General features: G+C 44.1%; 1 protein-coding gene across 2 annotated transcripts; it reads right to left on the reverse strand.

The window, feature by feature from the left end:
- Positions 1-17,661: 17,661 nt before the first annotated feature.
- Positions 17,662-26,725, reverse strand: GPRC5D (G protein-coupled receptor class C group 5 member D; the record flags this gene model as incomplete). Of its 2 annotated transcripts, XM_082738767.1 has the most annotated exons (4): positions 26,654-26,725; positions 24,990-25,927; positions 19,083-19,150; positions 17,864-17,935 (listed from the first exon to the last, which is right to left on the reverse strand). In XM_082738767.1, exons 2-4 carry the CDS (start codon positions 25,882-25,884, stop codon positions 17,864-17,866), a joined length of 1,035 nt encoding a protein of 344 aa, XP_082594893.1. In that variant the 5' UTR covers positions 25,885-25,927; positions 26,654-26,725. The 2 variants fall into 2 exon arrangements, with proteins under 2 accessions (XP_082594894.1, XP_082594893.1); XM_082738768.1 differs by lacking the exon at positions 19,083-19,150 and having other exon boundaries at positions 17,662-17,935.
- Positions 26,726-26,813: the final 88 nt, after the last annotated feature.

Consider the following 26,813-nt stretch of genomic DNA (forward strand, 5'->3'; position numbering starts at 1 on the left):
TTCATGGTCCCCAGGTTTAATTGTAGGAGGACATATATTCAGATCTCTATTTGACAAAATTGGTTCATAATATCCTTTGGAAAAGACACAGCACCTGACAGTTTTTATTCACTTTATTCCAGAAACAGCTGCATGGGGCAGGGCCACAGGGAACAGTTTTTGACGAAGAAAAAAAAAAAAAATCCCCAAGTACTGAAATTGGATGACTTTTAAAAACCTTGTAGCTGAGTTAGGGGGTTACCTCCTAAAGAGCCCGACGCTCTGCTTTTCATCAAAAGGAAAACCTGGTGTGGGAAGAGGGTTGAGGTGATGCTGGAGGTGAACCAACGACACTCTGAAGTACGGATATGGACATGCCACAGAGATTTGGTTGATTGTTTCTCACAAGGCTTTGCACTAACATTAGCCTAGTTTTGCACTGAAAAGGGAGAATTACAAATCATGATTTGGATCCTTCTAGACCATTTTAGTCTTTTCTTAAGAGGCCATAACCTGGTGAGGTTGTTATGAGGGAAACACAATAGAATTCCAAGTCTATCTGTCACAGTGTAAGTACTCAAGAAATACACATCCCCCCACCCCCACCTCTTTTCTTTCCTCCTCTGGACTTTAGCCCATCAACCAAGCAAAGGGGGCTGAGTGAAAGGTAAAGCCACAGAGGACCTTGGATCTGCTTTCTTGTTAGGGAAGAGCATCTCCCAGACCTTTTAACTCTTCAACCTCTTCAAAAACAGGGAAAAACACGGGAATGGTACTCTCTTCTAAGAAATACAGCCTTGGGACAAGTAGACCATCCCCTCACAGAATTCTTTTCCTTGCCAGGAGGTAGATAAACTCTCCCCCCATTCAAACAGCCCTTGTCATCCCTGTGGCCGCTATTCTGTCTTCAGGTCTTACATATTCAGGACATAATTAAACTCTTCTGTTAAAATAGGGACATTGCAGGGACTGAAAGTGTTGGCACTTGGCGATTGCTGTGATACCGGAGAAGAGGGTTTCAAAGACTTCCTGTTAGGTCTCCACCATCCCTGGGCTGAAATGGTATGTGCAGATTTAGCCCAGCCTGGTCCCTGAGTAATGCCCATTGATTGACTGTTGGGAACCCAAATGGCCTCTCCTTTGAACTAGGTAATAAAAGGAACCTCAACAATCTTCCTCCCAGCTTTCACCGATAGGTGGGAAATAGACTGTCTCCCCTCTGGGCCTCTCACTTCAGGCTGGGGTCGCTCCGCAGCCGCCATACTCCAGGTGTCCACTTGATGGCGGTAAAATCTCAGGGATGGCCTTCGGGGAGTCGAGCCTCCGCGAAGCAAACCTCTTGCAGCAGCTTTCCGGTGACGTTCAATGGGCTCTGGGCCAATGCGTCCCATTTTAAAAGGCTCCTGTGCCTGAGCTGTTCACGCGTTCCCTCCCACCATCGTTAGAGGACACATCTCTTCTGACAGACTTTCAGGGCCCCGTGTCTTATTTTTATGAAACCCTCCAAGGTATTTGGAGTCCATTTGCATGCAACCTGGCATCTTTGCAGACAGCGGCCTCATATGCTGTTATTAATGTGGACAAGTATTTATGTGGTGAGAACATCGGCTTTCTGACAGGAAAAGTGTGCCCAAACAAAGAGCACTGCCTGGCTCTGGAAATGGACCCCCCCCACCCCCCCACCCCCACCCACAGCCCCAGCCCCAGCCCCAGCCTGCATTCTGGGTTCCCTTCCTGCATTTCTACACTTGTCCTTACTGCTGAGACTGAACTGTGACCCACTCATCTTTTCCTTCCTGGCCTGCTTCCTTCTGTAGCTCTCAGAGTTTGCAGGGCTGCCTCCGACCCAGCCCCATTCTGAAACGTGAAATTGTTTCAGAACTGGAGGTGGAGGCGTCAGAGAAATCTTTCTCCAGTGTCCTGGACTGCTGAGATCTGGGATCCGGGCCATCGGCCTCCAGGTTGTAGATGGGAGGCCTTTGCACATTCTGGGGGTTCAACCTGTGGTCATCGGGAATCCCTTCCACACAGGGCTGACAATGCTTTGCCCCTGCCTTGGCTTTAGGACAATCCAGGTATGCAGATGGCTCTGTGTGGCCATGAATTAGGGCCTGACCCTCATTTCTGTAACCTCCAGATTGCTAGAAGATTCTTAACCCTTCAGAATGGAACACGCCAGTGTCTAAAACGTCGGTGTTTGAGATCACAGAACTTCTTTTGCTGGTGCCTTGTGGCGTTTATTGTACAGAGGAAAGAGCTCAGGCCTAATGGAGTTAAGACAACTGGGACCATATTTCTGGTTTTGTCTACTGCCAACACTTGTGTGGTCAGTTTAGGCCTTTTCCCCCCAAAGTGGATGTCTGAGTAAGGAATCAAATAAAATGACCATGGTCACTCTCTATTTTAAGTTTTCTTCTTATTTTCCTTTGCATCAACCCTCTCCTCCATTGCCTTTTCTTCCCCTGATCTCTTCTGTAGTCATCATCTTTCCCTCCTGCATGTAAGCTGCATGTAAAGATGGGCATATTCTGGTTAACCCCACGTCACACTCCCATGAGCCCCAAGCCAAATGAACATTTCTCTCTTGGGAAAGTAGACTGGCAAAGGAGGAATTGTAGGACAAGGCCGAAGTATAATAATAATAATAATAATAATAGTAATTTTAAAAGGGGCACCTGGGGAGTCCAGTTAAGGTTAAGCATCTGACTCTTGATTTCAGCTCAGGTCATGATCTCGGGGTTGTGGACTCAAGCCCAATTTGGCGCCACACTGGGCATAGAGTCTGCTTGGGATTCTCCCTCTCTCCCTCTCCCTTTGCCCTTCCCTTGTTCTATCTCTCAAAAAAAAAAAAAAAAAAAAAAAAAAGTCAGAGCTCTTCTTTTCGCTGCCAGCATGAAAATCCTTCAACTTCCTTGACACCCATATTAAGTCAAAACCCATACAGGTCCCTCCTGCTCTCCTTTGCTGTGTGAAGCTAGTGCTTCCCTCCGGGGGCTTTGCTACAGCCAGGGGGGATGGGCATCCCGGGGGGCTTTGCTACAGCCAGGGGGGATGGGCGTCCTCACTCCCCCTGCAGTTCCTGAGGGCAGATTTCCCAGGCAGTCCTTGAAAACCTTTGGGAGTAACCCTTCCTATTGTCATGACCTGAGCCTCAGGTCTCAAGCACCAGATCCAAACAGGATCTTCTACAGAAAAGAAGGTGACCCTTGAATGGAATTTGGTTACCACAGGCACAACACCAAACCGTCCGGTCTCAGCTGCTTCTCTAGACTCCCTTCCGTATTCTGATCTATTAATCATGCTGGATTTTTATCAACTCAATTAAAAAAAAAAAGAACCTCTGGCAAGACCATGTAGCTACGCCCTGAGCTCTGGGGCATGGTGGTGGGGCCAGCGCTGTACCCAGGGATTATGTAAAACTATTACATCTCTCTAAGAAGGAATAATTCCAGATCAACTTTTTTTTTTACCCATAAGAAATTGAAACAGAAAAAGCATATATTGCATTTGGCATGCTATCTTTATGAACAAGATGGGAAAAGGCAGGGGTAATGGTAATAAAGTTAGGTGGAGTCCTAAGTCAAACATTCCAGAAGACCTGATCATTTAGAGATAGAGGTCTCTAGTGGTTTTCCACAGGGCTCTCTCTTTGGCTATGTGTGGGTAATACTTTAATCCACCACTCGAATAAAAATAAAACATATTTATCCAGTTTTGCACATGGCACAACATTAGGAAAGACTGAATAATAAAACGGAAGGCAACTGTATTGCAAAGGACTGGAAGCAAGATCCCACACCAAGAATTTACTTTAATAGATGTAAATGTATTCTTACCCCCAAAATAAATCACATAAACATTGTTTGGAAAGGCTTGCTTTGACAGTAGTTTTCATGAAAAAGGGCTGGTAGTTTTAGGTGTCTACAAGACTGACAGCACCCAGTGATGTGGTTTAGAAGGGCAAAGAGCCAATGACATTGTAGGCAAGCATTGGTGAAATTGTGAAGTCTGGGTCTGGGCGGGTGCTGTTTCCATCTAATCAGGGGGCACGGTCTACCACAACGGAATATTAAATCCACTTCTGTGCATCTCACTGTGATGGAGGAGCTTTTAAGATGGGAGCTCTTTCTAGAATGACATGATACACAACAGGGCTGATGGAATGGAGATGTTTGACCTCGAGAGGGCGAGACTTTGCAGGGCACGTTCGCATAGCGAGGAATACTTACCATGTTCCTTCTCTGTGCCAGCTTCCTTTTGAAGGGCTCTGTTTGTGCAATATCATTTGCTACTTATAGAAACCTTATGAGTTATTATGATTATGATCTTGCTTTTGCATCATACCTGCAGAAACGGAAGCGCAAAGGTGGCACAGCTACCAAATGATAGGGCTGGAGGGTCAAAGCGGGATCTCTTACACATAACCCCATGCTGCTGCTCAGCTGTCTTTAATGAGGTGCCTAAGAGGTGGTTCAACGGTAAGAAATTTCAGGAAGGCAGATCCCAGAAAAGCTTCCTGCCAAGTGGTGGGGGGTCATCTTCCGCTGGAGGTGTTCGATCTGGATGACACTCCACTGAGGATGATGGGGGAGTTCTGTGTTAGAAGTTGCCCGGAGTAGATAAGCTCCAGGGAGTGCTGGAACTCTCAGGGTTCTGGACTTTGCAATTGCTGTGTTGCTCCTGGTATTGGAGTCTAAAAACCATGGAGGGGTTATCAGTGTTACTGTAGTTTTCTTCTCCCACACCTGTAACCCCAACCCCCCTCAGCCCCTCTCCCTGCACCCCCAGCCTTCAGGTGAGAAGGAAAATGCTCTTCATTGTTGGGACACACCCTTACCTGTTTGTGTGTCAGTGTTGGTTGTCACAATCTATCCCCGGGCTGGTAGTTTTATTTTACAAAACAATTCTTCACAGCCTTGCTTAGGACTGGAAGGTGCCATGTGAAGACCTTGAGTCCTATAGTTAACAACACTCTGTTGGCAAATGGTGATTATGTAGACTCCTCTGCAAAGGCACTTGAACTGAACTGAAACTGGTGTGCCATGTCTGCCTGAGGTCCATGCAGCTAGTGCCTGAAATATCACCCGCTTGAGTTCTTTACGCAAAAGCTACCATTTTTTTTAAGTACCAAAAAAACCGGTCCCTGTTGTCCTTTGAGGCTGATTCATTGCATAAGAAAGAAATCATGGTTTGTATTGCTCAGCAAAATCAAAAAGGTCTGTGGGTTGTGCTTGCATAACCTGAGCTTAGAGTCTGAGTCATAAACCCATGAGCCCTGTGAACACTTGGGAAGCAGGCAGCAGGTCAGAGTAAGCATGGCTGTATTGAAGTAGCAGTGAGAGAGGGAGGAGGACCAGGCTGAGTTGGGAAGAAAATGTGGGGGTGGGCTGAAGCCGGAGGGAGAGAGGGTGGGTAGGTGGGAGGGAGGGTTCGAGAATCAGGGGCTGGCCAAATAATGAAGAGACAAGCATCATGAGGTGAAACGGAAATTAAGGCCTTAAGAATCAGAAATTCAGGAAAACACGAAGTTCCCATTCCCAGAGTGTCATAAACTGTCTGTGCGATTAGGCAACCTCACCGCAGAACCTCTTAGTAAGAGAGGCTGTTTTTGCCTCTGAATTCCCAGAAGGTCATTTGTGATGGAAGAGGGGGATGGTGTGAAGGGAAGCAGCCTCCAAAAGGCACAGACCCTGGCGTGTGCAGGTGGTTCTTTTAATGACATTGACCAATCCCCACCCCCACCACCTCCTTTCAAAGGCACTGGCTGGGTCCTCTGTCCCTTCCTTTTCCTGACACACCTGGTAGCTGGGACATACCACATGGGAACCTGAATTCTTTGTTTAGGTGGCTGGTGTGTGTGTGTGTATGTGTGTGTTTGTGCACATGCACATGTGTATTGCAAATTAAGAGGAAATGAGAAGAAGAAATATAATGCTTTATCAGTTCTGCATAAAGGGAAAGTGGAAAAGTTTTTAGGCTCTCCAGATATTTTTTCCAGCAGTCTGTGAGAGTCTCTGAGATCCCCAGTCTATGTGTGGGGTGTCCGCTGGTAAACACACCTGAATGTTCTCACACACCACCCCCCCAGCACATCTATACATGTTTACATAGATCAGATGTTGACCATCAGGTACACAGCCCTTTCCACAGTGAGATGAGATCATATCCTTAAGCTGACTAACTGTAGGTATATACGCATACAGATTACGGTGCCAATAAAAAATAATTTCCATTCACATCAGTTAACAAAACAGAAGATTGTTGGTGGTGAAGCAGAGAAGGAGGCATGCCACCAGCTGCCCCTTCCCTAGGGCTCACAACCTGCCCCTGTGACCTCGCTTTCCACAACTTTCCCCATGTAGCCTTAAGGTGGTGTCACAATCAAATAGCATTACCTCACGTTCTACAGCTTTCCAGATCCCTGTTCTTCTCAGCATGTGTCTTCGGCCAGACATGCGTTCCAGTGTGAAAGAGCTTCCTATAGATAGTGAAGAAACTTGAGGAGGTACCCTATACACATAGTTGTGGTTAGTCCCAGGTAGGTAATTACGAAGCTATTGGGGTGGGCCTAAACCCTGAAGCAGGGCCTCTCAAACATTTTCACCTATTGGGACACTTAGAAAGTGACACAGATATTTTAAATGGATGGGGTTGAATGGGGAGTGGGGGGGGGGTGAATGGATGCTGCCACTCATTGCCAGACGTAGCCAGTCTGGGGCACTGGTCACCTCAAACCCTGCCTGGCTGCCCCCGCATCTAGGGAATCAAGGTTCCGCCATCTTGTAATGGACTCACTGTCTGGTTTGCCAGCCCTTCTTGGGTCTGAATCTGCAAGTTAGGGTTCTGGATGGTTTCAATCATTCCCTTAGAGACAAATTTTCCCTTAAGTCCCTCCATTGAGGGGCCAATTCTACATGCCTCCCACTTGGGTCTGACTCCAGCTCTTCCCAAAGCTCTCCAAAATCTTCTTCACGGTGTTTACACCTCAGTCCAATATGGCCTCCTTTGTGAGCCCTCATCCATCACGGTAATGCTGGGGTCTCCCAGTAACTGGTCTTCAGTGGATCAGTCTGTTTTCTTCTGAGCACTTACAATCTGATATTGTATTTATTTGCTGTTTCACCTGTGTATGTGTGTGTGTGTGTGTGTTTTTTTTTTTTTCTTATCTCTCTGTATGCTTCAGGAAGACAGCAACTTGTTTTCTATTCCCAGAGCCCAGCATAGTGTCTGCACACATAGGAGCCTTTGTTGCATGAATGAATTTAATTTTGGGGAGACGTATTCCTTTGCTCATCACAGGCTGATTACCTCATTCAGAGAACACCACGGTCAGATTCCATCTTGTCTGTTCAGGGGTCTTCAGTGCCACTTCTCCTGAAATAATTTTGATGAATATCTGCTGATTAACCATGAGTTAATTTTTTTCATATATAAACACTTAAATCCACTGTGTGAAGAGCTACTTACAAGCCTGAGGCTTGGAGACAAGAAAGGAGCTTCTCCAGTTGTTGGGCTGCGTGCGTTTCATCACATCCAAGTTTTATTTCCCCAAGGCTTTTCTTTGTCAAGCTTGGAAAAGTGCTGTTTCCTAGGAGAACCACACAAGAACAAGCTGCAAATATAAAAGAGGAAAACATCCCCCAAAGCAAAACTTGGAGAAGTGTTTTAGATTGATTCCCCCCAAAGATCAATTGCAATCTTTTCTTTCTTTCAAGGGCATTATTTTTCTAAACAGATTCGAACCAAATGCATGAACATGGACATTTCAGTCTGTATAAAACTAACTGGAAATAGATGAACATGCCAGCAGATAGGTTCAGGAAAGGATTTATCTTCCTAAATTTCAAGGCAGCAAGCTGGTTTTGGTAACGTTTTCTTTTAGGAGAACTGGGTGAGTGTGTCCAGGGTTGAACATCATACTGGGCAAGGGGAGGAAAAGAAGCCCTAAATGGGAAACCGAATGTTTCCAGTGACAGGACCAACTCATAAAATCTTTCCACTGATTCTGCCATATCGAGCCAATCACTTTCTGCCATCCTGGGCCAAACTAGAAAAGCCCCAGACAATCTTTGCTACAAACCAGGGCAAAGAGGGAGAATTTTCTTGTCCACAGAGCAGCGCTTCCCAAACTCACTCTCTCTCTCTCTTTCTTTTTTTTTTTTTTTTAAGATTTTATTTGTTTATTTGACAGACAGAGATCATAAGTAGTCAGGCAAGGCAGAGAGAGAGGAGGAAGCAGGCTCCCCACGGAGCAGAGAGCCTGATGCAGGGCTCAATCCCAGGACCCTGGGATCATGACCTGAGTCGAAGGCAGAGGCTTTAACCCACTAAACCACCCAGGCACCCCCAAACTAACACTCTCTTAAGAGTCACCTGGGAACCTGTTAAAAATGCAGAGTCCCAGGGCCCTCTCCTAGAGGTTCTCAGTGAGCAGCTCTGGGTCTGAGTATGAACATTCCTATTTGGAAGAGGTGTCCTAGCTGATTCTTCTGATTCAGCAGGCTTGAGGAAAGACAGTGGATAATTAGTTGTGTTTCTTCTTCTTTGGTGGATCAACCAAGGATTTTGCAGGCACGCTCTGGTCACTTCCTCCCTAGCATTTGAATTCTGAGCCAAAGGAAGAATCCCAGTATGTTTTTCCAGTGCTATGATGTGGTTCTACAAACAGTACTCAGGTCACCTTTCTGGAGGGATCTTGGTGCACTTGCTGCCGTGGTTAAGATGGAACTGGGCGTCGGGAGAGAATCCCTTTAGGGATGGAATGGTCTTTTTCAGTAGGGGCTCCCCACCTCGGGCCCCCTCCTTGTGTTCCGGGTACAATCGCACCTCCTCTCAACTTCTACCTTTGCCTCTACGCTCCTTCCTGAGTCTCTGTCTCTACTGGAAGGTCCATAGCCCTATGGTCATCTATGCATTTCCACTTCAAACTCAGCTAGTACAAGACAGGACTCATTTGCTCTCCTCTGCACCCCCAGATCTGTTCTCTCTGGAACCCTCCTTCTTCTGAGTTAGCTCCCCTACAAAACAGAATCATCATCCACTTGCTTACCCAGGCCAGGGTCCTGACTTTTCCGTCTTCCTCATTCCTTACATCTAATCCCACATATCTGTTTAAGGCAGTGGTTTGCAACCCTGGCTTCAAAACAGAACCATGTGGAAAGATTTTAAAATGCACCCATGCCTGGGCTCCGCTCCCAGAAGTTCAGATTTAATTGGTTTGTGGTGAGGTCAAGCCGTGGAGAGTTTTTAAAAAGTCCCAGCTGATTCTGTTGTGCGGCCCAGGTTCCAGCTCTGTTCCCAGTCCCACCCTTCCACGCAAGGCAAATCTGATCAGCGGGGCTGGGGCTGGTGGGGAGAGAGTAAGGCACTTACCTGGGGCACAGAATTCAACGGAGCACCCAAACCCCCAGTGACAATATGTCTAAAAACCGAAATCAGTGCCCCAAAGTCCATGATAAACAACACATCACCATTTTATAAAAACAGGCTGCTGTGGTTTGTCTTTGCCCTGCCTGATTTCACAACAGGGGCAATGGTTTCCCATGGGGCTGCTATTCCCAGGCTTGTGTGGCTGTCATGTCCCTCCCTGGGTTTATGAGGATTGACAAAGTCGTGTAAACAGATTGGGCAATGGGCTTAGATTTGTTTCAATGGAGAGTTTCCAATTGGATAAGTATAAACAGGAGTGCTCTTTTTCCCTTCTGCCTAGGAGTCCAGCAGGGCTCAACGCAGCATGGGCTCCCCCCCATGCAAGCTCCTCACTCACACCCTGGCTCGATTTCTGTCTTTGGGATATTAAGTTCCCTGTGAGCTGACCCAGCCCAGCTCCACAGCTGTTGCTGCCCACTACAGTGCACGTGTGCTCTAGTAATAACGCATGCTTTACAGGTCTTTGGACGGGTCTTGATTTTGCTTGCAGCTATGCCTTTCCCCAGGCATTTTTTTCCTGCCTTGCAGATCTGGATCATTGCAGTCAGCTGAGCAGTTTTTTGGTGGCAGTGTTTTGGTTTTTGGTTTTTGTACCGCCCAGAAACACTTGGCTGAGATCGTGAGTGGAGCTGGAAAGCAGCCTTGCTTCACTTAACAAACTCTGTGTCCTGGCACAAGTCTGCATCCCTGGGGTTGGGGGAGAGGGGTACATTTTCTAATTCATCCACCCAAAGGGGGCACATTTTTATAGTTTGCACAAAGACCCTGCTGGTGGCTGCTCTTTCATTCCCTCTGTCATCTGCCCTAGGAATTCCTTCCTACCATTTAAGACAGAGCTCAGGCTTTTGACCTCTCACTGGCAAGTAAGTCTTCCTTGCCCTCAGTGGCTCAGCCAGAGTGAATCTGTGTTTTTAAGTTACCACTTCACTTTACTCTTCTACATGCTTTTAGGATGGCAGCTATTGCAGTAATTTGTAATTGTGGGAACAACGGTGGATCGAACAACGGTGACTGGCAGATCATTCTGGCATCTATCAGTCAAGAACAGGGTTGTTCTCCTATAATCTAAGGATGTCTTTGAAGAGCATGAGAATGATCAGTGGTAAAATAAAATATTCAGACAAGTAACTCCTCCTTTTATTTCAGGATACCAAACAACCGGCTCATGGCCAAGTTAGTGAGAATGGGCTGGGCTGGTCATGGTAACCGCTCAGACTCAAGGTGATTTAATAACAGAGTCTTATTTTTATGTCCTACCACATCTTCATCTTGGAATCCAGATGGATAGAGCAGCCACTGCTTGCCACCATGGTAGAAAGAATTCAATTTCCTGAGGGTCTTGGACTGACAATTAATTGCTTCTTCCTGGCATAGACCTTGGAACTGACATCATTTTTGCTTAATGTATTGACCAGAATTAATGTCATGGTCCCACCCAACCTCAAAAGTGCAATCCTGCCATGTGCCTGGAGGCAGGAGAGTTTGAAAACATTTGGCAAAGAGCACTTATGACTACCAGAGTTAACACTTCATATAAAATTGACTTTATTTCCTAAATAGACACATTCTGCTGCTTGTTTTGGTGTTTAGAAAAAAGAGTTATCAATAGCAGGACATGGTGGTAACAACTGTAGCTAAAAACCAAAAGCACAGTCTTTTTTGGAAATCTTTCAGTGACATCTCTGCCCATAAATAAGGATTCTCATGGGATATGTGACTATTTCATTTTACAGATGCAATTTAAATTATACTGTTAAAAAATAGCAGAGTGGCTGTGGCCCAAACACAATTTTAGATGAGGTTCTTAGTATCTTAGAATGATATATATGTGTAAATATATATATGTGTGTCTGTATAAATAAAAATACATATATGTAATATATAATACTCTATAAATATATAAAATTAAATATGTAACTATTGTATTAATATAAATAAACATTAAATAAATATGTAAGCTATAAATATATACATACACACAAACATTGAAATAAATTGCCTAATTCGTCCAATAGATGAAATGAGATAGTGGATGTGAAAACCATTTGTAAATTGTAAACTGTCACCTATAAAGTGGTATTTAAAAGTGAATTGCCATTAGCCTAAGAAACCAGTCATCCCAAATATCCAGATGTTAAGATTTTACCCTGCTATGGGCGTTTCCTTGTTTATTTCCCCTAGGTTTTCATTTGCTTTTAAAACAAATCTCTAATAATATCAGAGATATAGCAAACATTTTTAAAAAATGTGAATCAGATGTAAATTCAAATCAAAAATAAAAAAGCTCAGTTTTTCCAAACAGAATTGCCCTGGGAATAATGACATTGAATTCAATATTTAGGAATTTAAAAATGAATTGCAGATGACTTCTCCCCAAGATTCTTCTACATACAAATAAAGTTCGGGTGGGATTTACAACAAAACGCTCCCTTTGTAGAATATATTTCAAAAAAAATCCAGCTCTGTTTGTATATTCAAGTGGGTCCTGTTTTACAAAGATGTCTCATTTGTAGACTCTAAAAAGGAGAATAACTAAGAGGTAAATTTCACATTAAAAAGGAATTTTAGGGCACCTGGGTGGCTCAGTGGGTTAAAGCCTCTGCCTTCGGCTCAGGTCATGATCCCTCCAGAGTCCTGGGATCAAGCCCCACATCGGGCTCTCTGCTCAGCAGGGAGCCTGCTTCCCCTCTCTCTCTGCCTGCCTCTCTGCCTACTTGTGATCTCTCTCTCTCTCTGTCAAATAAATAAATAAAATCTTAAAAAAAAAAAAGGAATTTTAAAAGCAGGCTCCCTTGGTGTGTTTATATCACATAAAAGAATATGTGAGAGAGTTAAAAATGTCAGTTCCATAGATTAAAATATATATGCAATACCACAATTTGTATATTTTCTTTACCTGTGTTTTACACCTTTTTTATGGATAGCTTCCTTTGTATCTGCTTACAGCATGTACTCCATTATGCTACAGTAATTGGACAATAACAGATACTGTAAAGTTTTTCCAGATAAACACAACACCAGGCAAAGTGGGTGCAAGGCAAGATTTATTAAAAACACTCTCCGGTGAAGTTTCAGGGCTCAGGAGAAGGGGAGCCAGGAAAGTTGTGCCGGGTGGAGGTGGGCACCCTCGGGCGAGGTTCTGCAACTCTGGAAAGCAGAGTGGCAAAAGTCGTGCCCAAGGCAGGGAGAAGGGGGCTTTTAAGGGGCCTGGAGGGGAGTCCAGGAGTCTTTGGGCAAGTTTCCCTTATTTGGATATTTCACCCGCTCGTAGGGGTCCCATTGGTCCACTGGAGCCCGGGGCGGGGGTCTCAGATTCCAGTTTGTCAGGATCCCATTGGTCCACGGGAGCCTGGGGTCAGAGGGTTTTCAGATTCCTGCTTGGGTCTTTGTTCTCCTGTCTGAGCTCGTTTTGTGGCAGGGACTTTCACCATCTTAAGTATCCCTTTCTTTCTGCCAGCCCAACAGATACAAGTGAAATCCCTACCAGTGTAGTTTACCTTGCCTTGTGATGATGCCATTATCTCAAGAGCTTGGGACTATAATCATGTGGGAGTCCTGTTGAAATGAAACATTTTGTCTGACCCCCAAATGAAAGAATTTATGTGTAAAATAAAGTGTAAATACATCTCCTATCAAATGACAAACTTTTACATGTGAATAGTTTTCTCTAAGAACATATAAAAGTCAATAAAATCTTCTTACTTTTTACATTAAAAAAAAAAAAAGTCTGCTTGGAGGATTCAACTTGTTGGTGATCTGGTGTAACTTTTCCAAACCCAGACTTGATTTAACCACTTACTGAATGTGGTTTAAACTCTAATAGTTCCACCATCTTTAGAAAAATCCAGAAAGATGTCCAATGGCATTTCCAAAGTGCACTTGGTTGTTCTTTGAGTGATGGGTGAGATCAATATTAGAAATACAGCATTCAACTCAGCTCTCAGTTCTGATAGAGACCATCCCCGTAATCCAATCCCAGTGATTTTCTTGAGGATTTCTTGAAGGCAGTTCCAGGGAAGGCATTCTAATAATGTTGTGAGTGATGGATGCATCCTTGTGCTTCCTGAGTCTTTCACATTGAAGTCCTTTGAATAAGTAAGTTCTGCTACATGTTAAAACATAAACCTAATTCTAACTCATTGATCTGTGAAGAGCAGCAAATATGATCTCTCACAAGAGACCAACAGCTCAGAAGTGGCCTAAGCCAGGAAGATATTTTCAGTGACTCCAAGGAGAAGTCTTTATGGAGACGTCAAGCATGTCTTCTCAGAAGTCACAATAGCCCCTGTTGAATGTTAATTGAGAAGCACCTTCTTTACATGAAAAATACAGAGGCTTTTGTATCAAAGGAAGCACAAATAGATTTTCTAGTTTATTCCTCATAAATTAAATGTGATTTTAAAATAGATGATTAGGCTTAATCTGAGGAAAAGGCTATAGAAGTATCCTCTTTACCATCTGAGCTTGAGGGGAAAAAAGAGAACCTCATTCTGCTATAACTTAAGGGCTTGGTGTATGACAATCCTGGGTCCTTATGTCATCAACTCTACCTTTTCCCAGAAAGCTTCTGGGAAAAGGTAGAATTGGAACTGATTGTGGAAAGAGGAAAAGAAGGGTAATAAGGCATGAATCTGGCCAGTCTGAAGTAGACATAATCTTAGGAAAAGGGATCATTTATTTAAAAGAAGAGAGAAGACATAATAATAGAGTGAGAAAATTTTAGCCTAACCAGACCACAGCTTGAGATAAGGCATGATATCTGGAAGGCCTTTAAAGCTTATGGGGAGATCGTGAAATTTAATGTGGAGGGAAACAAATCTTTGGTGGTCTTTAGGATCAGGAAAAAATCATCAAGATGAAGGATATGTTAGCTTTACAGGTATTTCATTAGCATCATGCTCTAACTGAGCTAACCAGCTGCATTACACCAGGGAGATACTTCATTTTTTTTAAAGATTTTTTCCTTATTGGGTAGGGAGGGAGAGGGAGAAAGAAAGAAAGAGAGGATGAGCAGGAGGAGAAACAGAGGGAGAATAAGATTCCCTGCTGAGCAGGGAGCTTGACCTGTGTCCTGATCCCAGGACCCTGAGATTGTGACCTGAGCTGAAGGCAGACAGCCGACTGAGCCACCCAGGTGCCCCACAAGGAAGAGATTTTGTAATAACGGTTTCAACGATATACTTCCTTTTGAATAAATAAATAAAAATCAGGAGAGGATTATCTAAAATACTTAAGAGAATTAACACTTTCCAATTATACAACCCAGCACATATAAGTAAATGAGTTTGTTTTTATTTTTTTTAAAGATTTTATTTCTTTATTTTATATATATAGAGAGAGCACAAGTAGGCAGAGGGAGAGGGAGAAGCAGGCTCTCCACTGAGCAGGGAGCCTGATTCAGGACTCGATCCCAGGACCCTGTGATCATGACCTGAGCCGAAGGCAGCAGCTTAACAGACTGAGCCACCCAGGCGCCCCAGTAAATGAGTTTAAATCTTCAAATAATACTCGTTGAATTGAGTAATTGAGTACAACATGCCCATCACAAATAGTTTTACCTATTTATTAAGTGGTTTTTCATGGCTCTTGACTTAGAGGACTATTGGGGTTTTTAGCTTTATGGAAATTGCTGCATAAACTTCAAATTTTAATTTTCATTAAAATATTCTTTAACTTCACAAAATCACATTTTTCTGGACCAAACTCTCCTGTGTTGGCCACTCACAGTGCATGCTATGCCATGCTGGGTGGAGGATAATTTCCTGCCCACAGCTTCCCACTGAGGGAGCAGATATATGTGACCAAGTCTGTACCGCATGACCAACCCAGGCATAGCTGAATGGACCAAAGGTGGGGACGGGAACCACAGACACTTGGTCCACAGGCTGATTGTAAATTAAGAGGGCCACTTCCAGAGAGCTTCCAGTCAGAAGCAATGATGGTCAGCTGGACCATTCAGGCTCCCTCTCAGGAATCTGAATACGACGCATGGGGAGAGAACCAGTCAGCCGGTAGAGGTGGGTACGTGAAAATACCTCAAAAGGAAATTGAGACAGTGAGGAAAGTGTCAAAATGGTTGAGGGGAATTGCAGGGCTGGGGTGAGGACAACATGCTCCTACCAACACTTGACAGTATTCCATGGCCATGAGGCTGGCTGAGTGGCTGTTCTGGTTCGCAGAGAAGAATTTTGTCTCCCCGCTGCCATATGTAACCTTACACCACAACTCCATTCTGGAAACAGCCTGACCGAGGCACTTGTCACCTTACAATCCCCCCAAATCTAACTAATACGTAGTCCAAATTTTGGCACACAAAGGTTCAATTTTACTTTTACTAATACTAAGAAAAACATTTTGGGAAACAAAATGGGCCATCATCTATGGTTTTAATGGGTTTATTAAAATGTGACAGCCAACTCAACAGAAACATTTCCTGCCTGCAACACACCACACCACTCCACACCACAACAGAATTATGTTGAAGGTGTCATTGTCACCATTTTTAGGATTAAAAACTAGGAGCATCAGTGATGATGATTTTCGTCCAGAGCTGATCTAAGTTTCTATGGGTTGTTTACCCTCTCAGGTTGGGTTCTTTATGTGGTTTGTTAAATAGTGTGCCACCTAATAGGTCAGAGTCTTAATGTTTAAACCTTCTCCCTCAATTTGTATTGAGGTATTACCAATAAGGGCAGAAAGTCAAACTCTTTGCGCATTTACCTACATACTGGTTTGTTCTGAGAACATTGCTCAGGACGCAGATTTTAACAAGGAGTTGCTATCTGAGGGTAGCAGAAAGTCACATGAAGTGTGGGAACATTGTGTAGAGGGTGAGGGAGCCTTTGAACAGTAGCTCGAGATCTGGATTCTAGCTGATTCTGCCAATAGCAAGCCATATTATTCGGGCCAAATCTCTTTCCTCATCTGGAAAAGGAGGGAGCTGGGTTCCTGAAATTCTCTGCATTGTGTTATCTCCCCCAGGAAAAACACAGGCTCTACCAGAGCAGCATTGTCTGCCTTATCTGATTAGGGCTCAAACCAAGAACAGCTCCTGGTACCTCACAGGTGCTCAGGAAATGCTTGGTGGCATTGAACAATTCAGGCTGTATATTGCTCACAAAAAAAGGCCGTTTTTTTCCCCCATGTGTGGAGTCTCAGCTATTTTTCAGATTGCTTTCACATAGGAGGCACTCAACACTCACTGTTCTGAACTATCACATTTGGTTCTCAGCGGATCCACACTGTACTTGTCAATACAGAAATACAGGCATGGAGAAGCCTTATTGAAAGGGAAGAGGAGTGGCCTATGAGTTGGAAGACCTGGGCTACCACTAATACTGTGTGAGGCTCTCGGCAAGTCATTTCATTGATCTAGAGTTCTGTTTTCTTATCTGGAAGGTGAGAGGGTTAAATCAGACCCTAAGAAGCCCTCTGGTGGCACACTTCTAACTCTGGTCCTGTTGCACCTGTTATGGACAGCACGTGGGTTGTGAGAACAGATGGGTCCGTTGGGAAGGATGTGGGACTGCAGGAGGAACGAAGGCAGAGTAATTAGTGCAGAGGCCTCAGCTCACTGGAAACATCAAGACAGGAAGAGTGCTTTTTATATGCACCACCTAAAATCATTTATGAGCATCAACTAGGGTGGCTCTTTCTTTGCTGTTGTTGGTTCATCAAAGCAGGTTACTGACCTCTGCCACATCTGCTGGCATGGGGTGCTAAAACCATGGGAGAAGCCCTGCCAGAATCCAAGCCTTGAAGTCTGTGTTATTTAAAACGTCCAATTGAGGGGTGCCTGGGGGGCTCAGTCCATTAAGGGTCTGCCTTCAGCTCTGGTCATGATCTCAGGGTCCTGGGATTGAGTCCTGCATCAGGCTCTTTGCTCAGCGGGGTGCTGCTGCTGCTCCCCCTGCGTGTGCTCTTTCCCTCTCTTTCAAATAAATAAATAAATAAAATCTTTAAAAAAATAAAATAAAATGCCCAATCATGGGGATCCTGAGGATTTTGCTATAACTTTTATCACAAATTCTGGTTCAATCATATTTATAAAGGGGCCCTTTATAAAAAATGACTATAGAAGTAATGCAGGAGTAAGTTGCTACTAACCTCTATATTTTATCAAAGTAACATGACCCTAATTTTTTCAGGCCAAGGGCTTTGGCCCCATTAGTAAGAGGTGCCAATTTGTTCTTGCACTGCTAAGGAAAGAAGTCCTTCAGTTTCAGGAAAGAAGAAAGAGACACATAGTCAAGGTAGGGTGGTCAGCAAGACTGTAATTATGCTTGAGATAGTAGTCTTCTGATGAAGGGTCCGGATGGATGGAAAGGGCTGGGAAGCGGGGAAGGAAGGATGAGCCGGTACTTGGCTGGAACATGACTCTGGGCTCCCCAGTGACCCATCAGGGCTACATTAGGATGGTCTTCTGAGTTTCCACTATGCATGTTTCCTGTGGACTTTATATTTCTGCATCTTGCTGGGGGCTTGGTTTAGTTGGTGGGATGAAGCACTCCTGGGTGGGATCAACAGTCTGGAAAAGAAGAAAGGCCATTGTCAATTTTCTGAGTCAATGCAAGGGGTGACACTTTCCAGAGCTATGTTTGAAATATCATTTCAGCATCACCTAATCCTTTGTTAAGGGGGGAAAAAAAAACAAGCCATGGAGGCTATGCACATAAAAACTTTTTTTTTAAAAAACCCTCTTTTCTTTTAACCAGTAACAAAGATATTTCTGCAAGATTCTTGAACAGCTGATCACTGGAAATTGAAGTAATCCAAGAAATTCTTGGAGAGGATGATAAATATTTTCTCATCCTATTAATGCCCTCTAGAGGGTTAATTACAGCAAATGCTCTCTCTGTGTCCTGGTCTGTGTGCCCTTCTTCCAGGAAAAGGCCAAGCCTCAGGTAACAAACCCGAGGCATTAGCTAGTTAGAGTGGCCTCGTACAGTTCCTCGAACAACCAGTGTGAGCATGACTTCCACCCTCAGATTTTAGTTATGGGGACCAGAATATAAGAACTGTGTCACAGCGTGGTATTTTTGGCTGCCTGCCTCTGTACGCCCTCAAGTCATCCGACACAAACACAAGTCACCTCCAGTTCTACTCAGTCATGCTCCTTCCGCTTTTGCCTGAAAGGATTAAAATGGGTTACGCCCATCTGGTGATGATGAGGGAGGGTGACAGCACTAACCCAGTTCTCAGGGGCAGCTTGGGCTGTAGGAGCTACACAGTGACACAGAGAGTTGGCTAGCAGGGCTCAGGGGATCCATTTAGACCACCGATACAGTAAAAACAGATCTGACCTCATACATATTCACAATTCCCTGCGGTCCCCAAGGCGAGAAGCAGTGAGCCTCTTCCTCCTCACACTCTCACCAACCTTTCGAGCTGCTTTTCCTTGCCAGCGGCATTCACCTATAGCCGAGTACCTTGTTGATGCGTGGAGGTGGGGATCGGGAGGGGCTTGGGCAGAGGCGATGGCTTCCCTCGCCTTTATTGCCCTGCCCCAGGACAGGGTTTATCTGGATAGCTCAAGCTCCGCGTGCTTGTGGAGACGAGCCTACCCTACCTCTCCTCTCTCAGGTCGGTACAGACATTGGAAATGAAGCCTGACAACTCTCCTAAGGAAGGAGTCCTTGCTCTGTCCCTCGGGGACAGTAGATGAGCACATTTACCTGCGGCTGAATGAGGGTACCATATGAAGTTAATGCTACATCCTCCTCAGCTCCATCACTGTCTCGGGCTGAAAGCCAAAGATGGGAAGGGCTAGGTTAGTGTCAGATTCACCTGGAAACAGCACACGAGGACTATGAGAAGACCTGGCGGCTTGCGAAGAGGCTCTTGACCCTTTGAGAAGGAATTCTCAGTTGAGGCTGTTTTTTGTTGTCTTTGGTTTTGGTTTTGGTTTGTTTTTTAAACCTATGATTTTTAAAAAGAGTGTTTTTAAAGCTTATGAGGAAGGTTGGCTATGGGTAGTATCTGCGTATTCATCTGTGTTTCGTGACTGAAGATACCGAACATTGATCATCACCTAGAGAAAGAGCGCTGCTCGCGGTGGGTCAAGGTCTTTGCTCCCGTAGTATTACCTGTGTGACCTTGTGTACCTCACTGTCCTCCACAGGAAAATACAAGGCCTTACCTAGATCATCTCTAACGTCCCTTCAGGCTTGATACTCTGCAAGCTTTGGTTCAGCTTTATAAAAAACCAGATGTAATAAAACAAGATCCCTAGAGATCATTTTCTCCTGTCATAGAATAACCACACGCATGGTTATTTGTTTAATGTCAGACTCCTCGACAAGACTGTAGGCTCTGTGAGGACAGGGGCCGTGTCTGCCCTAACACCAGGGCCTCGCTCCGTACATACTCGTTGTTTGACGGTCACAGGCGTGGCCTCACACTTGTCAGCTCTCTCACTCGCTAGCTGTGGGCTAACCTAGGGCCCCATTCTTTAACCTTTCGTTGCCTCTGTTTCCTGATGGGAATAATAGGGGGACAATGATGATCATAACAGTAAATCTACTTCACAGGCTTGTCTTGAAAATTAAGCTCATCAATACATATAAAGCCCTTCAAATAGGGCATGACGTATGGAAAACACATGCTGCTGGGACACCTAGGTGGCTCAGTCCTTGAGTGTCTGCTTTCGGCTCAGGTCGTGATCCCAGGATCCTGGGATTGAGCCCCACATTGGGCTCCCTGCTCAGCGGGAAGCCTGCTCTCCCTCTCCCACTCCCCCTGCTTGTGTCCCCTTTCTTTCTGTGTCTCTGTCTATCAATCAATAAATAAAATCTTAAAAGAAAAGAAAAAGAAAACACAATACTGCTGTGCTTTGAGAGTTAGTATCCAGTGGTGTGGTCATAACTGGTGCTCTGACATCATCATCCTACTGATATTTTTTAGAGGGTTGGATCCTGTGAAATTTGGAATGCCCTTCCTTCCTTGGGGGCAGAGTAAACTGAATTCTTGGTTTAACTTTGCTCCTTGAGGCATAATTCCTTGAGTTCCTTGAGACTTTCTGACACTCAGCTCCTTGGTGATCAACATTCATCCAACATTCTCATCAGACTAGATCATTAATTGGAGAAGCTGCTTTCTCCCAAAGTTTCCAGCGCTAGTTGTCGCTCATGAATTTACCAAAAGGCTGAGTGTTTCTCTCTATTAAACCTGCAACCATTCCGTGGTATGAAATCTGAGTTGAGTAAGGAAGACCTTCTGTTTACATGGGGGAAGAGGTGGGGACACTATAACCATCATTTAAAGACTAGGAGCCTGAACTCTTAGAGGTTGAGGCGCTTGGTTTTGCCTCAAAGTTGGCAAGAAGCAGAGCTGAGCCTCAAAGCCAGGGCACCCAGATTCTGCATTCTTTCTCCTGCTCCACACTGCCCAATTTTCTCACGCTCCCTGCCTCTTCAGGAATGTCGAATGCTTGCCGTATGTGTCCTCAGACCAAACAAGTTCTGCCCAGACTCACTGTCTTCTTCCCTACTTTATGCCACTTGTCTCTCTGTCACTTGTAGCTCCTGAGGGTGAGAAAACAGTTTTGTGATTTGTTCCTGCAAAAAACCAAAAATTGCCCTGCTTGGGACCGTTGAAATTGGGTTTGTTCTAGGAAGGAGTGGGGGGATGTCTTGAAGGAAAAAAACAAAACAAAACGCTGAAAATTGCCCAAAAGGGTTGTCCAGAGAAAGCTGATATTTGCAGGGCACCTGGGAGGCTCAGTCAGTTAAGCATCTGCCCTTGGCTCGGGTCATGATCTCAGGGTTCTGGGACTGAGTTCCTTGTTGGGTTCCCTGCTCAGCGGGGAGTCTGCTTCTCCCTCTGCCCCTCCCCTTGCTCATGGTCTATCTCTCTTTCAAATAAATAATTTTTTTAAATCCCTTATATTAAGGATTTTATATATGTGTGTGTGTGTGTGTATAATTTCCTTATAGCAAATACCAGCTTCATATATATATATTCTTCATATATATATATGAAGCTGGTATTTGCTATAAGGAAAACAACCTGATGGACTTAAGTTTGCAAGAACATTCTCTTGTTTCATATCATTTTATAGTTATTGACCCCCTTTTACACTGCATAGACTCATTATTTTTGTCTTAATACCTTAAAAAAGAATCATACTGGGGTTTGTCTGTATACCTTCAAGCAATGAACAGAAAAAAAATGCCCATAGCAATGTGATAATTTAAAATATTCATGGGTCTTGCTTCTAGCAAACTTGACATAACAATATCTTAAGTATGCTAAAGCAGATAAAGTAGTGATAATCTTAACAGGAGTTTTCCCTCCAAAAACAAGAGAGAGAGAGAGAGAGAGAGAGAGAGAATCGTGGCTGATAGTCAATATTTAAGATCTCCACAAATTATACAGCATTTAAAATTCTCAGTTAAAAGGGCAACTGATTTTTTTTTTAAAGTGCAATCAATATACAGCTTTCTAGGAACGCATTTATAATAGAGGGCAAAAAATATTTCTGCCCATTTGTTTGGGGGTCTGTAGTAACATTCCTGAATGCATTTTCGTTCTCTAACCAGATGTTTTTCGATCTTGGAATTAAGTCCATAACCACTTCAGGAACATAAAGCCTAATCTTCTTTTGAAAGACTCTCTCAGGTAAATGGAGTCTTAATCCCCTTTACCAATCTATTTCAGTGTTTACCAACTCTTATTTTCACTTTTAATCTAAATCCTTCATGTTTGGTTTGAGTTCATTTCTACACCTTGTCTTTTGTTGGAGACAAAGCAGCAGGACAGCAGCTTCTTCAAGAGAGATCTTCATAGTTGTGAAATTCCCCGCTTATCTCCTCTGGTCTTCCTCTTCTTTCTGATAAATAACTCTGGTCCCACAACCCAGTGGTAAATAAAATAGTTATGTGACCAGAGTCACAGCAACAAGCAGTAGTCATCAGAAGAATCACATGACAAAGGCATGTCTCATGGACTTGAACAAAATGTCATGTTTCGGTACAGAATTTAGAGAGAGAATTTGAATAGTCTATGATGAAGGCACACTGGGAACATGTTTCATTGTCTTAACCTTTCCACTTTGGTCGCATGTTATAACCCTTTAATTATCTTTGTGGTTCTCCCTTAGCCTCCCAAGTTCCCCCATATTTCTCATTGGTGGACCCCAGAACTGGTATGGGTATTCTCCTTGGAGACTGACCAGTGCCAAGTACAATAGCCTGATTGTTCTGGCTGACCACATGTCTGTTGAGACGGTACCGTGACTGTTTTTTGAGCCAGTGAAAACAAAGACAGTGGTAAGCTGCTTTCCTCTCACCAGTTGTGACCTACAGGGCACACTTTTTCAAGTTCCTGTTATCAGACTCAACTTGTCTAGTTCTTATCTATCTTGTGTTGTATGTTTTTCCCAGCTTGGTGTAATCCTGTATTTTGTACTAAGTTTTAATCATTCTTCTAATTTTTGATATTTGTATTTTTCCCAGCTGACCTAAAATCTGATTCTGTTGTCCAACTTTAAGTTTCTGGTTATTCTGCCCAATTTTGAGAGCAATCTGTATATTCTTTACTACATTATTAATTTTTTTTTATAAAAAAATAAAACATTGGGCGCCTGGGTGGCTCAGTTGGTTAAGCAACTGCCTTCGGCTCAGGTCACGGTCCCAGAGTCCTGGGATCGAGTCCCGCATCAGGCTCCCAACTCCATGGGGAGTCTGCTTCTCTCTCTGACCTTCTCGCCTCTCATGCTCTCTCTCACTATCTCTCTCTCAAATAAATAAATAAAATCTTTAAAAAAAATGCATTAAAAAAAAATAAAAAATAAATAAAACATCAAGGGGTGCCTGGGTGGCTCAGTAGGTTAAAGCCTCTGCCTTCAGCTCAGGTCATGATCCCAGGGTCCTGGGATCGAGCCCCGAGTCGAGTCAGGCTCTCTGTTCAGCAGGGAACCTGCTTCCCTTCCTCTCTCTCTGCCTGCCTCTCTGCCTACTTGCGATCTCTGTCAAATTAAAAAAAAAAACAACGATATCAAACTACATTGATAATGACTGTCTCTGGCAGGCCATTTCCTGCTCAGAAACGAATTTTCTAACCATGCATGAGTAATGAGGATATTACCGGGAAACGTGCTTTTTGCACGCCCTTGTTCTGCCACCAAGACATCCTGAGAACACTTGAAACATCTGTGTTTTGGGGTATAGAATATTGGTTGTTATAAATCCAGGTATGTTTGGGGTATTATAAAACTCTGAGAACTCCTCTCTCTTTCTCTCTGACTTTTGTTTCCTGGAAAAATATGACAACAATAAAACAGACACAGAAGTTTTATGCTATCTGCTGATGAGGACTTTGAGAAGTAGTTTTGGGGATTGACTCTGCAATTCTGCCACAAACCTTAGTGATCTGATGATGCACCATCAACAAGGAAAGAAAAACTCTTATAGGAAGGATGTATAGTGTCAATTTCCGACTCTGTCAACTGCACTGAAAAGAATTAATGGATGCATCTATCTGAGTAGCATTTAATTTGAATGTGTAATTAGCCATAGATTATAGCTTTAAAAACGTGTATGCACTTAAAGGGAAGGCTTCTATTAATTTTTTTGAGCCTGGTGAACATTATGTGTGCTCTACAATATAGAAAATAACGTAATTTTTGCACATTAGAAATAAATTGTAAGGAATCAGATGCCTATTAAGACATAAAAATTGATGTAAAACTATGATATTGGGTTATGAATAATAGGCCAGATGTTTCAGAAAGGAACGAATGTGTTTTGACATATTTCTAGATAACCAGAATTAGCCACTATTTCCCCCAGGTTGTTAGGGTCTGAGCATTTTTGTTGTCAAAGTTAATCTACTTTATTCATTAGCAAAAAGTATAGTCAGGTGGCTTGGTCTTCGAGAACGATAAAAATCTGACCAGAAATTTTTATGAAAATGTCACATAAGCAAGTTGCTTTTTTTCTATTAGTGATGACACATCTGAGCCTTTATTAGAATTCTGATTCAGTGGCTCTTCCTGTCACTTTTTGCAAACCTTGAAGGCTCTCATGCAGTGATTGGTATGAAAAGTAGAAATCCAGGAGTTATTGGGCTTTGTGCTATTAATGAGGTGATGAGTCCTATGAATCAGTTTATTATGATGTTTGGGCAAACTAACTTCAAGACTTAAATTAAAAAAAAAAATCAATCCCTGTTGCTGGGATTGACTTGTGCCCTTGATAGCCAAAGCATCTGGACTTAGCATCATACATCATGCAATTGCTTGGTCCAAGCCTAATTTGGGGCTGGTTAACTCACTTTATAGGGGGTGCCTTTCTTTACCCAGCGTGAGCACTTAGAGCCACACCCTCTTTATTTAGGGCCTTTGATTCATTTCTGTCTTGGCCTCTTCCCCATAAATCTCGGTATTTTGGAAGCACCGATTTCTCATAAAAGTTTAACATCAATTCTGGGTGTTTCTATCTCCATGCAGGAACTCTGAAGTCACCCACCTAAATTGTGGCCATTTCCTTATTGTTCCCTCTTGGTTCACCCGGTTTCTCAGTTTCTCTCCTGTTTCTACCTCGGGAAAGCCTCCCTGCTCCCCAAATCCCCTGGGAAAGTACCTCTTGAGAGCTCCTGGTTCTCCACTCTGAAGCTGCATTGATAGGCTGGGGCAGGGCAGGTGTTGCCCGGTAAAGGGCAGTTCTGCTTGGTGGATCTGTAGAGAATGCAGAGCTCCGGTATGATGTACAGCAGCAGGAAAACCCATGCATTGGTGACCAGGGCAATACAGATGACGGGGTCATCCCACTGGGGCTGCCGCTGGAGCTGTGGGTTGCCTCTCAGGAGCATGGAGATCCACACCACCCAGATAATGATGGAGATGAGCACAGTGACAAAGATGAGCCTTCCGTGCTGCTTCCAGTTCTCACATGGGCCACAGAAAGTAGCTTTGGAGACGAAGAAGGTGAGGGCCATCAGGAAGAGGACATAGACCAGGAGGACCACAAAGTCCATGTTGAGTTCACAAGGGGTCATATGCATGAACATCATGCCCCTGGTCATCATGAGAGTCACGTACTCAATGGCAATGATCACCTGCAACAAGCTGACACCAATAGCAATGCACAGAATTGTTGTCCAACAGAGGGAGACTCTACCTCGGACCAGCTTCACCAGGTTGGAGGCATGAGCCAAGAGGCATGAGAAACAGATAGCAAAGAGAACCCCAAAGAGAAAGTAGCGCACAGGGGCAGTTTGCTGATTGAACTGAGCGATGAAGGCAAAGGCAAGGCTGAAGAGTCCCAGCACACCCAGGAGGAAGAGGATCTGAGTGGGGAGGGTATTCCACAGGCAGCAGTCTTGAACCTTTCGCAGGAGGAAGAGAAACGCCAAGAGTAGTATAATTGTGACCACTATGCCGATTATTGCCAAGGACTCAAGCACAATGCCCCACGCGCCCTCGTTTTCACAGACAAAATAATAGTCCTCAGTGGACTTGACGCAGTCCTCATACATGGTGACTTGTGGGTGGACCTCACGAGAACGGACTTCTGTCTCCCTGCAAAAGAAAGAGGGGCAGACTTAGGACCACATCCTCACGCAGAAGCACTTGTCAGCTAGTCCTGTTTGGGCACTGTAACGTCTCTCCTTCCCAAATATGCAAGAGCCCCAAACCATCAGACCCTTAAAACTCTCCTAGCTCTGTCTTGCCGGGAAAAACAGAACACTCTTCACTCAGAGGTTCCAGATACGTCATCCATTTTCATGTCGAAGTCTGTACCAAGGCTTTTTGAAATTCGAGGCAGAACCCTTTTCATAAAATAGGGTGTGTGACAACGTTTGCCTGATGGGCGAGATTACAGTTATATCAGGCTCCAGAACAAAGGTTGTCAACATCAGTGGATCACTGGATCATTCAAGATACTGCTGCATTGCCTGAAAGAGACAGGCAGATCATTTTTCTTCGTAGTTCTAGTGGCTGTTCCTTCTTTTAATCTAAGCCATTCCAACGCAACATGTTACTGCTAAAAATCTGTTCTTTCTTCATCAAAGAATTATACAGAATGGTCCCTGCCATCAGATAACTCTTTCAACAGTTGAGCACCAAAATCTATGTCTTTCCTGAGGTTGCCTAGGAAAAAAAAATTCACCTATTCATGAGGAAAAATAGTACCTTGCAATTGAATACTTCTAGCTCTCAATTCCTCTTCAGTTATTGCCAAGCCAGACGGCTGCAGCCATCAGGGTTTATAGCTACGGGCATGGCCCCTTCATCCCGACATACCTTCTCTGTGTCCACGCTGGAAGTTGAGGCTCTACTGGCTGCAAGGTTGTAACTGCCAATGAGTAAGAAGGAGACAATCTCAGCTTCTTTAATCTCTCCCCAAATGGGCGGAAGGAGTAGAGGCCCTCACTCAGGTTCCTGCACGGCCTATAAAAAGAAC

The sequence above is a fragment of the Mustela nivalis genome, assembly GCF_964662115.1.
Source record: "Mustela nivalis genome assembly, chromosome: 7".
Lineage (NCBI taxonomy): Eukaryota > Metazoa > Chordata > Mammalia > Carnivora > Mustelidae > Mustela > Mustela nivalis.